Raw genomic sequence first — 14,529 nt, 5'->3', positions numbered from 1 at the left:
CTGCACTTGCTGCAATGTTACTTGAAAACTCAATACCTGTCATGTGCAGGTCTGGTGTTGTATGCAGACTTGTCAGACAGAAAGAAGCCAAGCAACTGACGATTTACATGGCTGGGAAGAATCTGCAACTTAGTACAAGACTAGAATATGCATGCTGGGCCAAGCCAGATACATCCACCAAGCATGTCTTGCTCTCCTACGCACAGCAGCTCGTAGATGCATGCATTATACTGTGACAAATTTCATGCGCACCGCAATCGTGCATGTATACTTGCAGCAATTTTATTCACAAAATATCTTGTATCAAGTAAGGTTTAGTTCATTCAGGGCTGTCTCCGTATCTCACCAACTTATCCAGCTGCGAATAGTCGCCACGGAGTATTGAATCTCGTTCGTCACTCTCAGCGCTGCTGTCCGCGTCGCCACTTCGTGTCACGGAGCTCTCAAACTCATCATCTGCGCTGCCTCCGCTGATGGCTTGTCATGTGAGCGAGACCTCTTCACTTTCACCTGATTCTTCTTGTGGGGGACTATCACAGGCAGCGGAGTATCTCTGGAGGTCCAGCTGCCAAATATTCTAGTCGCTCGTTCTCCATCAAGAATTTGTGACGGGATCGTTCCGCCAAGAAATTATTTGTTCCGCTCTCTTTTGAGTGCATGATTTGCAGACGCTACCCAGAGCGCAAACGCCTCCATGGTGGCGGAAAACGCCTACCTGGACATCCCAAGTGCTTGGTGGATAAACTATAAAGGCGATGACAACAAATTATAGCGAAGCCACCAAGAGGAGAGCACTTTCAAAGCGATATCGCAAGAAGTCTTTCCGCTTTGATCACGGTGACTAAAAAACGACATCGGTTCGGTTTTTCGCAAATATTGGCATTTTGAAAAATCGCCAGGACCCCGGTTCTTGCTGCCGATGCCTCATATAACGATTTCCCAAAATTGACTAGTTTACGTGTACCAAAGGTAACGATTCTCACTCATTCTCAACGCTTAATAGGACAGTATATGTATCGATTTCTGTATAACGATTTCTATTTAACGACAGATTTCTCCTCGTTAACTCGTTAGAGTTAGCACTTCGTTATATATATGGCTTTTACAGTAATAGCTTCAGACAGGCAAGTGACATTCTGAGGCGCTCCGTATATTACTTCCAATAAGTACTGATAAACAGAAACAGGTCATTATCCAATTCCCATTATACATACTTGGTCCGCCCAGTTAAAATTGGCGCTTATCTTCTAACTTGATTTTTTGGTGTTCTGCCTGTGCCACACGGCATGGAACCACCGATTCACCATCCGAACATAACCATTGACCATTGCATCCGACGACATGGCAGCACAAACCATCACAGAAGTTGCGATCGGTTCGTTTGAGTCTTTTTGAGGGAGCTGCTGCCGACGAACACTTCCGTCAGCGCAAGAAAACACTGCAACCTCCGCTCGAGTCCGTAAAATAGGTCAGGATGTTCGCATTTCAGAGCGATGGACAATCGTTTCTGTCTACTTCCAGCTGTCTGATGGCAAGGATTGTTTACCCCGGGGAGGTATAGAAAAGCTGAAAAAGCGCTTCGCGAGCTTGAATTTCATTGCTTGCACAGTACAGCGCCTAGTGAAGGGCTATCACCAGCAAATCGCTGACGAAGAAACTGCAGCTCATGTTGATATCTCCAGAAAGTGAGACCAATCCGGCGGACACACTTTGAAGCTCACAGAGGACAGGCCAAAGGAGCTAATCAAAGAAAACACCAAGTCTTGAGAGAAACACTCGTGCAAAGGACGTTCAGGAAACTAGCCGAAAAGCCTGGTGCACGGCGTTGTAGGTGCAGTACGCACAGGCCACAGGTGCTACATCAAGCGGAAGCTATCACTGCGCTGCATGTAGATCAAGCGCCAGCGGCTCGCGTGGGTACGGGTGCTGATCAGCAAGTACGACAAGCGCAAGAGGCTATTTGAAAAAAGGACACTGATATGGCATTGCCTTTTTGTCTCAAACAAAGACGCATTATTGCGACGAACGGGGATAACACTTACAGTCAACATGCGGGCAGTCTCACTCAGCTTCTGATGGGAAGGTGACAGGCACGCACTGCCTTTGAGCGTGATTCGAGACGAGGAGAAGTGGAACAAGCTATGAAACGACCCGTGCAGCAGCTGTCCGGATCGTGCATTTTGAGCTCTTCCTCCAGCGACGATAGTGGCGAGGAGGATGTGTAACTTGCTTGAATTTTCGACTGAGTTGCTTACTGACATGTAAATAATCATGTAAATAGTGCTTTGTGATCGTGGCTTGCTTCAAATATTCGTATTTCTTTCCTGAGACAAGTGTGAAGATAAGCGCCAATTTTAACTGGGCGGACCAAGTACCAAAAACAACTCCTAGTGTTACCTCATGCAATTGCAGTTCTTCTCATATTCTACTCAATTTGGGTCTACCATGCATTCATACGATTCTGGAATATGCCCCATTTCTTGTATTGTTTTTTCCATGAGAGCACTACCAAGATTACTTGTAATATTGAACGATCCGTTGGTTCCACTCTACTGTCAATTGTTATGGAGTTTAAGTGTGTGGTTAAGTGCTCCGCTAAGAAGGTTCTTTGTTCTGCATTTAGTGCAGTTCTTGACGGAGGACTGGAGGACTGCAAGTCCTCCTCAGATCTGCACCTTTTAACATGAATCTGACAATTGTAGGTGTTGCTTTTACTGAGCAGTTAAGGCCCTTACTTACATAGCAGGCGCGTTGCACCGACTTTGGAGGTGGGCGGCCATGGAAGGGGGGTCCGGGGTCCCCGCCGAAAACATTTCAAAAATTGAAGCCAATTGCAAGCATTTCCGGGCATTTGGTGCCATTTCAGTGTACGGTAACTACAATGAAAGACTTTTTGATTCTGCAAAAAAACAAGAAGATGCTACGATCGGGGACAAACATTACCTTCCCTCGGGAAAAAATTCAAAAATTGAAGCCAATTGCAAGCATTCCCAGGCATTTGGTGCCATTTCAGTGTACATGGGATTTTGATTCTGCAACAAACCACGATCGGGGACAAGGATTTGCCACGTTTGCGCTGAGATCATCGCGCTTCGTTGCAGTGTGCTTAAAAAAATATATAAAAACCGGCCGAAAAAGTGGGCCGGTGCGGTTCCGACGCCCTTGCATAGACCCCAAATAGTGCAAATGTTAAAGCATCCTGACTTGTTCCCCTGCCAGGCCACCGATAATGAATGGCAAAATTACCACAGGAAGGTAGCTTCTCTTGGGCTTCACGCAGTATACGCTTTATCCTGCTTTCTCTGGTACCACTTCTAGTTCCCCCAGATCGCGACTTTCCGACAGCAACAACACAGTCTTCTGAAGTTATGTGAGCATACCAGGCTCCAGTATTTTCACAAATTATTGAAATATATGAATTCATTAGGGGCCGTCCGGGGTTACCGATTGTTTTTACAAAACGAAAAGTTTTAGTATTTTTCAGCCCCCACCCACCCACCCACCTTTTCTGCAGGTAAAACGAATTCCAATAAAATATTGATGTCAATTTTCGACACCCAGAAGTAACTGGGCATTCTCCATCAGCATTCAATGATTATTTTCAAAACGAAACTCCATCAAACCCACCCACCCACAAACGAAAACATTTCGTTTTGAAAATATTATTGGTTACCTTGGACGGCCCCTTACTGGAAAAACTGAAAAAACAAGTGGGCTACAAATAATACAACATGATTAAGGCCTCATTTACACGACAACGATTGAAAAACGTTTTTCAATCGTTTTCGAAACGTTTTTGCTGTTTACACGAAAACGATAATCGTGTACACTGCAACACTTTTTTCGGCGCGCAATGGTCACGTGCAAAAAGTTGGCCTGGCGCAGGCTGGCGGCGGCATGCTTTTAGTACAAGGCTCGTACTAGTAAAACGTTTTTGCCGTTTACACGAGAACGAAACGGAACGAAAACGATTGAAAAACACTTTGAGGCCGTTTTTCGTTTGAAACGTTTTTGAAACGTTTTTCAGCGTTGTCGTGTAAACGCTCTTATCAAAATCTGTGGAAGCGTATTCTTTTGAAAACGTTTTTGACAAAAACGTTTTTCAATCGTTGTCGTGTAAACGAGGCCTAAGTTTATGGGGAGGAAGTCTATTGTAAGAACTATGAAACTAAATTGAAGAAAGGCATGTAGAAAGAAGTGTTGCATCGAATTAGTTCGTAGTCATTTAGAGGGGACTCCATCCATTTCGCAGCCTGTCCGCGATGGCTCCCATCAGCAGGGACAAATCATTGTCGGCTAGAGTACGGACGTATAAATGCGCCTGGCGCACCCACGTCCTGTCTGGGGCTCTGTCCAGATGGGCATTTTCGTCTTGAACACTCCCGTCCGACACAACGAACATATCAGGGCTCGAGGGATCTGCAGACACATTCTCCGTCTGTGAGGCGTCGGTTCCGGTCTGCGACTGCGAAATTCCCGCCTGGGAATCCAGCCAATTCCATACTTCTGTTAGGTACCTCCTCCCGTACCTTTTCTAGCTGGCCTGCATGCACTTGCGTACTCACCTTTTGTCTCCTTTTGTTCCGTTGGCCTGGGTAGCTACTTGCGCGCCCATATTTGCCATAACTACCCAGGCCCTTTATCTTGCCGTTCAGACTTGATCTCTTTCTCACTCTTCAATGTAGTCGTTTCGTTCGTCTTGGTCTCTTGTCTCGTCGTCTATAATAAATGTCGTTCCCCCAACCTACCTGTTCCCGTTGTAATGTCTGGATAATGTGTCGTCAGTCGTCCTGTTTCGAACTCAACATTGGCGCCCAACGTGGGGCTCGAACCCACGACCCTGAGATTAAGAGTCTCATGCTCTACCGACTGACACATTGGCTACAAGTCGGCACGAAAAACGATTAGGACAACATTAGACAGACAATCAGGACCAGGACATCACCAGACAAACCAACGGGGGAGTGGTCATAGACCGGACCCCGACGAGGGAACACATGACGAGGACGACGATTGGGTGGAGGGCCAGTCCAGTGACGGTACGGCGCGTGGTGGGGCATGGTCGGCATAGTAAGTCGGTGCGGTGGCAGAACGTTGGCGTCAAAGTATCGGTGTCTCGTCGGGCGTATCGTTCGTGGTCGTTGTCGAGGCTGCGGGCGTGGTCGTTGTCGTGGTTGCGGGCGTGGTCGTCGGAGATTGGGCGTTTGGTGTCGTCGCGGTGGTCGGTATGTTCGGATGTTCAGTCGATGGCGAATGGCTGTTATTAATTCCTCTGCTTGTGGAGGGCGCGGTGGGATGATAATTTGGCGACGCGCGGCGTCCAGGCGTGCCGGCCTGATTATTCCGGGCGTCGGTGGTTCAGACGGAAGCACGGGCGTGTCCAGTGACGGTACGGCGCGTGGTGGGGCATGGTCGGCATAGTAAGTCGATGCGGTGGCAGAACGTCGGCGTCAAAGTATCGGTGTCTCGTCGGGCGTATCGTTCGTGGTCGTTGTCGAGGCTGCGGGCGTGGTCGTTGTCGAGGTTGCGGGCGTGGTCGTCGGAGATTGGGCGTTTGGTGTCGTCGCGGTGGTCGGTATGTTCGGATGTTCAGTCGATGGCGAATGGCTGTTATTAATTCCTCTGCTTATGGAGGGCGCGGTGGGATGATAATTTGGCGACGCGCGGCGTCCAGGCGTGCCGGCCTGATTATTCCGGGCGTCGGTGGTTCAGACGGGCGTGGTCGTCGGAGATTGGGCATTTGGTGTCGTCGCGGTGGTCGGTATGTTCGGATGTTCAGTCGATGGCGAATGGCCGTTATTAATTCCTCTGCTTGTGGAGGGCGCGGTGGGATGATAATTTGGCGACGCGCGGCGTCCAGGCGTGCCGGCCTGATTTTTCCGGGCGTCGGTGGTTCAGACGGAAGCACGGGCGTGTCCAGTGACGGTACGGCGCGTGGTGGGGCATGGTCGGCATAGTAAGTCGGTGCGGTGGCAGAACGTCGGCGTCAAAGTATCGGTGTCTCGTCGGGCGTATCGTTCGTGGTCGTTGTCGAGGCTGCGGGCGTGGTCGTTGTCGAGGTTGCGGGCGTGGTCGTCGGAGATTGGGCATTTGGTGTCGTCGCGGTGGTCGGTAAGTTCGGATGTTCAGTCGATGGCGAATGGCCGTTATTAATTCCTCTGCTTATGGAGGGCGCGGTGGGATGATAATTTGGCGACGCGCGGCGTCCAGGCGTGCCGGCCTGATTATTCCGGGCGTCGGTGGTTCAGACGGAAGCACGGGCGTGTCCAGTGACGGTACGGCGCGTGGTGGGGCATGGTCGGCATAGTAAGTCGGTGCGGTGGCAGAACGCCGGCGTCAAAGTATCGGTGTCTCGTCGGGCGTATCGTTCGTGGTCGTTGTCGAGGCTGCGGGCGTGGTCGTTGTCGAGGTTGCGGGCGTGGTCGTCGGAGATTGGGCGTTTGGTGTCGTCGCGGTGGTCGGTATGTTCGGATGTTCAGTCGATGGCGAATGGCTGTTATTAATTCCTCTGCTTATGGAGGGCGCGGTGGGATGATAATTTGGCGACGCGCGGCGTCCAGGCGTGCCGGCCTGATTATTCCGGGCGTCGGTGGTTCAGACGGGCGTGGTCGTCGGAGATTGGGCATTTGGTGTCGTCGCGGTGGTCGGTATGTTCGGATGTTCAGTCGATGGCGAATGGCCGTTATTAATTCCTCTGCTTGTGGAGGGCGCGGTGGGATGATAATTTGGCGACGCGCGGCGTCCAGGCGTGCCGGCCTGATTATTCCGGGCGTCGGTGGTTCAGACGGAAGCACGGGCGTCCGCGGCGACGGCGGCGACGGTGCTTGCCGCACCCAGTCGTTAAATTCCGGCGGCGACCCCCATGGTGAGATATTCCATGGTTCCGGACTTGGCGCAGTTCTTTCACAGCTTGATGACGATGGTGTAGAACGACCAATTGCTTTTGCTAGTCGTAGTTTATCGGACCCGGAACGAAACTACAGTACAACTCGAAAGAACTTCTCGCAGTAGTATGGGCGACTGAACATTTTCGAGTCTACCTTTTGCACGCACAGTTTCAGATTCGTTGCGATTACCAAGCGTTGAAATGGCTACGTACTTTCAAAAATCCAAGGGGACAAGTTCAGAATCAAAAAAATATCCGGATCGGCGAGGGAACCGGATAATCGAACACACATACTGGATGTATGCATGGCATATGCTGTAAATCGGTAACCAACAATTTTCTTCCAGATGGCGAGGGATCCGGATAAAAGAGGACCGGATAAGCGAGGTCTGACTGTACTTCGAAGTATAAATAAATTATTACTGTCAATGGCTATGCGTGGGTAGCTCTGAATTTGGGTTTGTGTCACTTTTTTCTGTGCCTGTTCCCTTGTATCACGCCCATACACAGTCGCTATCCATCATGACCTTTGGTAAGTGCATGGCCTGGCCTTCACTGGCTTTTGTTTGTTTGTAAAGCGATCCGTTCCACATGTCAGCTTTGCTTCAGATCGTTATCCTTTTTCTTTGTACAGCTGTGCTTTGCGGTGCATGTTTGTTCAGTGATGTATATAATGGTGAGCGTAATGCAGGAATGCACCTCTAACATCTGTTATTATCAGCAGAATTCTGTATGTGCTATTTGCATTATTTGGAGCTGCGCGGAGATTGCTTGTGCTTGTAGTGTGGTGGGTTTTGGGAATGTTCCTGTCTGATTCCCGTTGAACTGTGTGTGCGTGTGTGTGTGTGTGTGTAAAATAGTGGCGGTCAATTCATCAGCCTTGCAAGCTGTTGAATGGTGTAATCCCAGCACAAGTTGCTATGTTCGCTATCATCGCTTCCGCGATGGGCATGTCTGAGGAGGTGTGTGTGTGTGTGTGTGTGTGTGTGTGTGTGTGTGTGTGTGTGTGTGTGTGTGTGTGTGCGTGTGTGTGTGCGTGTATGTGCCTGTGTGCCTGTGTGTCTGTGTGTCTGTGCACGCAGCCTACATGTGTCACCACAATACCTTCCTGATCTACAGCTCCCTGGAGGCACCGTCGATGCAGAAATACGGCCGAGTCGTGCACGTCTCGGTGGCTGCTGCCGCCGTCGTGGCCTTCATTCTGGCACTGGGCGGCTACATCACCTTCCGCACCAGTATCAGAGGTGAGAAGGAGAAGCTACTCTTGTAGCTGTATCACCGCCTGTACAACGTGTACATTTCAGTAGCATGGACTCGTGTTTTTGCAATCATCAGCATGTGTGCTCGTATTCATTGTATTCGCCGGATTCATCTCCGGGTGCAATGAATTGATGCGCCGGTCGGTGATTTTATATACGAATGTAATGTGCTCACTCTCCGGGCAGCTAGCTTTCCCGACCTTGTAAAGGGTCCCATCAGTTGAGCTCAGAGTAACACTATGATGTACAGGTATGTATTCCCCCAGTCCTCGTTGCTGCTGCAACTGCAAAATTTATATGGTAGGCAATTGCAAAGCGGGCGCTTACCGTATGTCCGCCGCACCTTTAAAGCCATGGCGTTATATGTATATTATAACAAGGGACCGAGTGTATATGTATAATAAATCCTGAGGCTACTACATTTATTATACATATTGACCTTCACTTTCTCTAAAAAGGAGTATTTTATAAACAGTATTTATTGGCCCAAAAGCCAATAAATACTGTTTATAAAATACCACTAGGCCAATAAATACTGTTTATAAAATACTCCTTTTCAGGGAAAAGTGCAGTGCTGCATGGAAAAGTGCAGTGGTATTTATTGAGTCAAGCAAATTTATTTGAATTTGATACTGTTGATGGTGTGGTCACTAATGAGTGTGGGTATTTATCAAAGGTCAATATATCGAGAAATATAGACCAGTATAAAAACCGAGGCGAAGCCGAGGTTTTTATAACTGGTCGATATTCCTCGATATACACGAGGTCCCTTGTTATAATATATGTATACCTCTCCATGCGCAAGCTCAAGAGCAAAAAGGAGTGAATATAGCTTTCTTTCCCTAAAAAGGAGTGAATATAGCTTTAGAGAAAGAAAGCTATATACACGCCTTTTTAGAGAAAGAAAGCTCCTCAGTGGGTTTTTTATGATGGTTTTCCTGAGTGGTGTATATACCTCCTTAGTGGTGTATATTGAACAGTGTATATGGAAATTTATAAACTTCATGGGAGATCTGGTATATGAGTGTGGGTGTATATGGAGTGAGGTGTAATCGTTTATAAAGCCATGGCGTTATTTTCGATTATAAAGCCAGTCTCAGTTACGAAGCCATGGGCTTCATAAATGAAATGGCATTTGAAGTATATTTTGCAAAAATGAAGGAATAAGTACTGTGCTAACAAACTTACAGCCCGGCAGCAGGAAGGGCGAACAAGTAGATTTAGATTGAAATTTCTGTGTCGACTTTGACTTTTTATGGCATGGTGTAGTGGGTGAGTCATTTTGCATCTAAAATATCTAGGAAAGCAGCGGTGTTTCGAATATAAGGCCATGGCTTTAAAGGCGCTGACATACGGTACAATACAAATTTCCGCCACGGACGATTCGAACCGCTCGGTCCTGGCTTTCAGTACTGCCCCAGTACCACGTAAACTGCTCTTTTACGCAGCTTGGTGAGCCAAGCGAGATACTGTAAAACGGGTAACTATTGCGACGTAAAACTGTTTGCGAATTTTGCGAGAGGCCCCGAATCGCAAACTTTGAATAACGCAAACTCACGCCATGTAAAGTCCAGTGCAAGGACTGACTCAACTGTGTCGTACATGTATGCCGTACATATGTATTCAATCGCAAACATTAAACAGCGCAAACCAGTCTCAATTTGTAAAACGCAAACATTTATTGTCGCAAACGTTACCCGTTTTACAGTAACTGAAGAATGCGGAAAGAAATGATAATCCTTCTGGCGTTCGGTACAGGAGTGCACCTGTGTCCAAGTGTGTGCGTTTTTCTTCTTTTCTTGTTGTTTTTTTTTGTTCTGTGCAGGTGACCTTCTGCAAAATTACTGCATCGGTGACACGCTGGTGAATGTGGCGAGAGTGGGCTATGCGTTCGTAGTGATGTTCACCTTCCCCATAGAAATGTTTGTGTGCAGAGAGGTAAGCCAGTGTTGAAGCCAGTCACGGTACTCAGTTTGTAGTATACTCTTCAGTAGGGGTGAAACAATTATACCGAATACTCGCTTGGTTTTTTCCAAAATAATCGTACTCGGAATGAATCAGAGTACTCGTTCATACATGGCACATTCATTTACCACAGAAATCTGCAGTTTCAGAGCAGCGGTCGGCAGATATTGATGTGCAGACTGTGTGGTGAACATTTGTTCACGAGTAGAGAGAGCCCAAATGACCCACCAACCACTTGAATATTCGATCGTAGAAAATCAGAGTACTCGAACTCGGGATCTCAGTGCCAACTTTCACCCCTACTCTTCAGCGAGCCAGTCATGGTACTGAGTTTGCAATCTACGTCTTGCGTGATTCAACGCCGGTGGGCCAACTTCCGGCAGCCACTCTATTTTCAGCCATTTCCGGCAAGAGGGGCGACTGATTCTTATTGTTTCCGAAACCTGCTGTAGTGTATGACCATGCAACAGGTTGACAGAGTTCAATTGCCCTCGCAATGAGTAGAATCAAGAGTACATAACCCCAAGAGTGTGCAGCTACCTGCACAACCTCTGTACTGCTGACCCCATGGCTTTTGGTAAGTTCCTGAGCATTTTAGTTATGCGCATTCGTTTTCCATCGCGTTCGTCCTTCAAAGTGGAAACTCTGTGCGCGTGTGTGTGTGCGCACGCGCGTCTGTGTGTTTGTGCGTGCGCATGCGCGTGTGTTTGCACGTAGGTGTTGGCCATTGGCTATTCCTGGTACAACAGGATTGGCTCCAAGGCAGAGTCGCTGCCCTTCCACGTCACCAGCACTCTTGCTGTGGGTGTAGTTATCCTGGGGATCGGCATTCCTGTCAGCAAGCTGGATGTGGTGCTGGAGTTCTCCGTAAGCAGATTATAAGATTAGAACCGCTGCTGCTTGTGAACGTACACTGCTACATTTGCTACAGTCCTGCTCAATGAAACCCAGTCGCGTCACTTAAGTCTGCGCCTTGCACCATTTTGCAGCCCAGTGTTCGCAGGTCTAGGGCTGCACAACGCCCGGCGCGTACTTGAGTGACTCGACTGGATTTCATTGAGCAACACTGTACTTACAGGTGCTCTTGGTTAGGAAGCCATGTGACATACTTAAAGTAGTGCCTATAATATATCAGAATATTGCTGTTGAAGAACCTGAAGTGTGGCCTCCTTCTAAGCGTTCTGCCATTTTTGGTCTCCAAGGAAACGTTTTGTTCCGGGATGTTTGATACTGAAGTTCCATGGTACAGCACAACACACGACGGAGAATGTTTGCTGTTCTGTTCACTTGTGCTTGGTTTCTGCAGGGAGCGCTCTTCGGTACACCGCTAGGTAAGCGACACACAGTGTTTCCTACTGTAGCCGTATAGGTCCCCAGCGGCGGATTCAGAGACCTCTACAGGGGGGGTCCAGTTTAGCCAAAACGGAATAGCTGATACATGTTCATACACATGCATATGGTTTCCAGTCGTACATGTACATTTGCGAAATTTAGGAGGGGTTTGCGGACATCCGCCCATGGGTCCATGGTTAACTCCGTGGAGTAGTGGTATCCGAGGAGACAATACAACACATGTGCAACGTGCAATTACAATTGGCGCTTCAACATGCCGGCCTCTAGCTGTCCCGCCCAACGGTGGAGTGCAACGCATGCATGCTTTATCGAATAGCAAACGCCCAATTATTCGGAAATTTTATGCACAACGTGGTCACAGATGTTTATGCCGTATAGATGCTAGCAAGAGTACATGAGCCAGAGTGTGCAGATCCGCATCTGTGCTGCAAAAAAACCGATCCAATGGCGAAGTTTTTTGTTTAGGTCATCATGAATCATAGAAATCTGATCATGCTTTCGGTTCAGTGCTAAATGACCGTATCACTAAGGTGATAACAGGACATACGCATGAGCTTTTCACCTTTTGCACGACAGGCTGCAATGCGCAACCGAAATAACCTTGGTGATACGGTAAAATGGCCATATTAAACCGGTGTGAGATGCAGCAAAGGGTAGTCACTATAACCTAAACAGAAAACTTCGCCAGGGGATAATTCTAGCAGAGCTGCACACTCTGGTTTATGTACTCTTGATGCTGGCCTAACGGTTCTTGAGACCAGAGGTATTACAGGGGTGTCGAAAGGTATTTTAGGGTGGCACGGTCAGCCACCTGTACAATTTACTCATGGGGTTGGGATGGCGCCTTTGCCGGCTTTTTTTAAATTTAATTTCGAGCCCAGATCAGTGTATTTGATTGATTGACGGGGTACCTGATCAGTGTATTTGATTGATTGACGGGGTACCCGGGACAAACAGTGGTACGATCAATACCATAGTGACCGTAGCGTGTCCGACGCCCCTGCATTCTACTTTGGAAACACACCGTAGGCTGTACATGTACAGTACTTCTCGATGTCATGAAATCCAGTCGAGTTTCTCGAGTACGCGCTGGCCGTTGCGCAGCCCCTAGACCTGCCAACACTGGGCTGCGAAAAGGAGGTGCACGGCGCCAACTTGACTCTCACGACTGGATTTCATTGAGTAGCACTGTACATGTTTGTATCATCGACTGTAGACACCAGTCCAGGAGTTAAGTAACGACAGTGGAACCTGTCTAAGACGACCGCTCAAGGGACCTTTGAGACGTGGTCTCTGTTACCGGGTGGTCTCCTTATCCAGGGTCATCTGACTGGAATCAGCATGCCTTGAACCTGGTTTCAGTGGTCTTCTACTAGGGCAGGTGGTCGCCCTATCCGAGTGGTCACCTTGATAGGTTTTCGTGTATTCAAAGAGAGTAGTGCTATTGTTGCCGTCGGCGCCGCCGCTTCTGCCGCTGTTGTTGCAAGGCGCTTGTTTAGCTTAGTGCTACGGGCATGACCTTATTGTCTGTGTGCGTTTCTCGTCTCCCCGATGCTGTAGCCTTTGTGTTTCCTCCGGCCTGCTATCTGCGTGCCACCAAGGGCCAGTCGTTCAACTTCAAACGCATCAAGGCCTGCATCTGCCTGATCTTTGGCACGGTGTTGACCGTCCTGGGAACGGTGGTGGCCATCATCGAGGCGTCTAAGGGCGTGACGGAAGACAACCTGGACTGGCCGTACTGCGCCACCGATGGCAACTACACGCTTGGTAATGTCACCACCGGCATGGCCAGCGCTCCGACAACGTTCACTGCAACGTCAGTGTAAGCCGTCCCGCGTACCGTGGACACCAGCGCACCCTGCATGCATGCTGTACTGGTGGCTATGGGTGCTGCAGCAGCATTTCAGCACGCCGTAGCTCTGCTGGCTCTGCATAGGTAGCAATGTTGAAATGTGTTTGCCTGGTCGCAACGAGTGTCGGTGAGCATCGGTCAGTGCGGACCATGAGCATAGCATTCGGCAGCATGTCCACCCAGCGATGAACCAGTGAGTCTACTGGTATTGTGTGTAGCGCCATGACTGAAAGGGCTGCTGCTGCTCATCTGTGTGCTGTGTAGCGCTCCGCTTATCATCACCCAAGCCCCGGCATATAGTTGCCACGGGTCTAATGCTTATATCTTAGCATTGTATTATATTAATTTTATATTTTTCCCATGCTAGACTAGAGAGGGAGAGAGAGAGAGAGCGTGCCAGGCGCATCCCCGGCTGTTCACGGTACGCACTTACGTTGAGACAGTCGTATCGCTGCGACAAGCCTTGCCGGGTCACTTACGTGTGGGTGGTATTGTGTTCAGCACCTCTACTAGGCTCAACTCTGTTACACATGACACTGCTTGGAACATGTACACAGTGCTATTTTTTCCCCGGACCACTCACAGGCATATATTGGCCTCCTCTATGGCTATGACTCTGTTTACAACCATGATTATTTTTGGATCTTGACAAAATTCCCCCGGGATGAAATATTTTCTGAACAAAAATGAATCGCATCATCACCACTGTGTTTGAAGACTGTGTTTGAAGTGTCGTCTTGTTTATAGAGACAGTGGAGATCCGTGCATGCGTGTTGTCTCATGTGCTGCTCAGTATCCACGGCCAGCCTACCATGTCATAGGGTTAAAGCAGAGCCGAGTGCTTAGAATTATGTCGTTTCCGAGAGGTGAGGCGCCCCTTACCTTTGAGCGATCTGATAAAATTAATACTTCAGGGTCAAAGCAGGAAATGAGACATAATAATTATTATAGGTAACAAATGATGCGTGGTGCTCTGTGTTGTGTGTATTACTCGGATTCACCAAAAAATTTACTGAAGTATGTTAGTTCATATGTAATGGTGGTAAAATAGTAAACGCACACCTGGCAATATGGCGGGAAAAAACACGCCTGCCCGCACACGCTCTCTAAGTAAGGGCCCGGTCACACATGCACTGGGGTTAGGCCCAGGCAGATCCTGCCGGCAAAATATCGAAGAATTGAAAGAGCGGAAATTGCCGGCAAAATCGATGCAT

The 14,529-nt window shown here is 48.5% G+C and overlaps 1 protein-coding gene across 1 annotated transcript in view; it reads left to right on the top strand.

The window, feature by feature from the left end:
• Positions 1-14,017, top strand: part of LOC135811720 (putative sodium-coupled neutral amino acid transporter 11) — a 25,696-nt gene extending 11,679 nt beyond the window's left edge. Inside the window, exons 11-16 of the mRNA XM_065324961.1 lie at positions 7,397-7,418; positions 7,969-8,130; positions 9,971-10,083; positions 10,828-10,977; positions 11,417-11,441; positions 13,024-14,017. Coding sequence (XP_065181033.1) covers positions 7,397-7,418; positions 7,969-8,130; positions 9,971-10,083; positions 10,828-10,977; positions 11,417-11,441; positions 13,024-13,289 — 738 coding nt within the window. The 3' untranslated portion in view covers positions 13,290-14,017. The remainder of the gene's footprint in view (positions 1-7,396; positions 7,419-7,968; positions 8,131-9,970; positions 10,084-10,827; positions 10,978-11,416; positions 11,442-13,023) is intronic.
• The last annotated feature ends 512 nt before the right edge of the window (positions 14,018-14,529 follow it).

Source organism: Sycon ciliatum, chromosome 1, assembly GCF_964019385.1.
Source record: "Sycon ciliatum chromosome 1, ocSycCili1.1, whole genome shotgun sequence".
NCBI lineage: Eukaryota > Metazoa > Porifera > Calcarea > Leucosolenida > Sycettidae > Sycon > Sycon ciliatum.
This window is presented reverse-complemented; position numbering and strand designations above follow the sequence as displayed.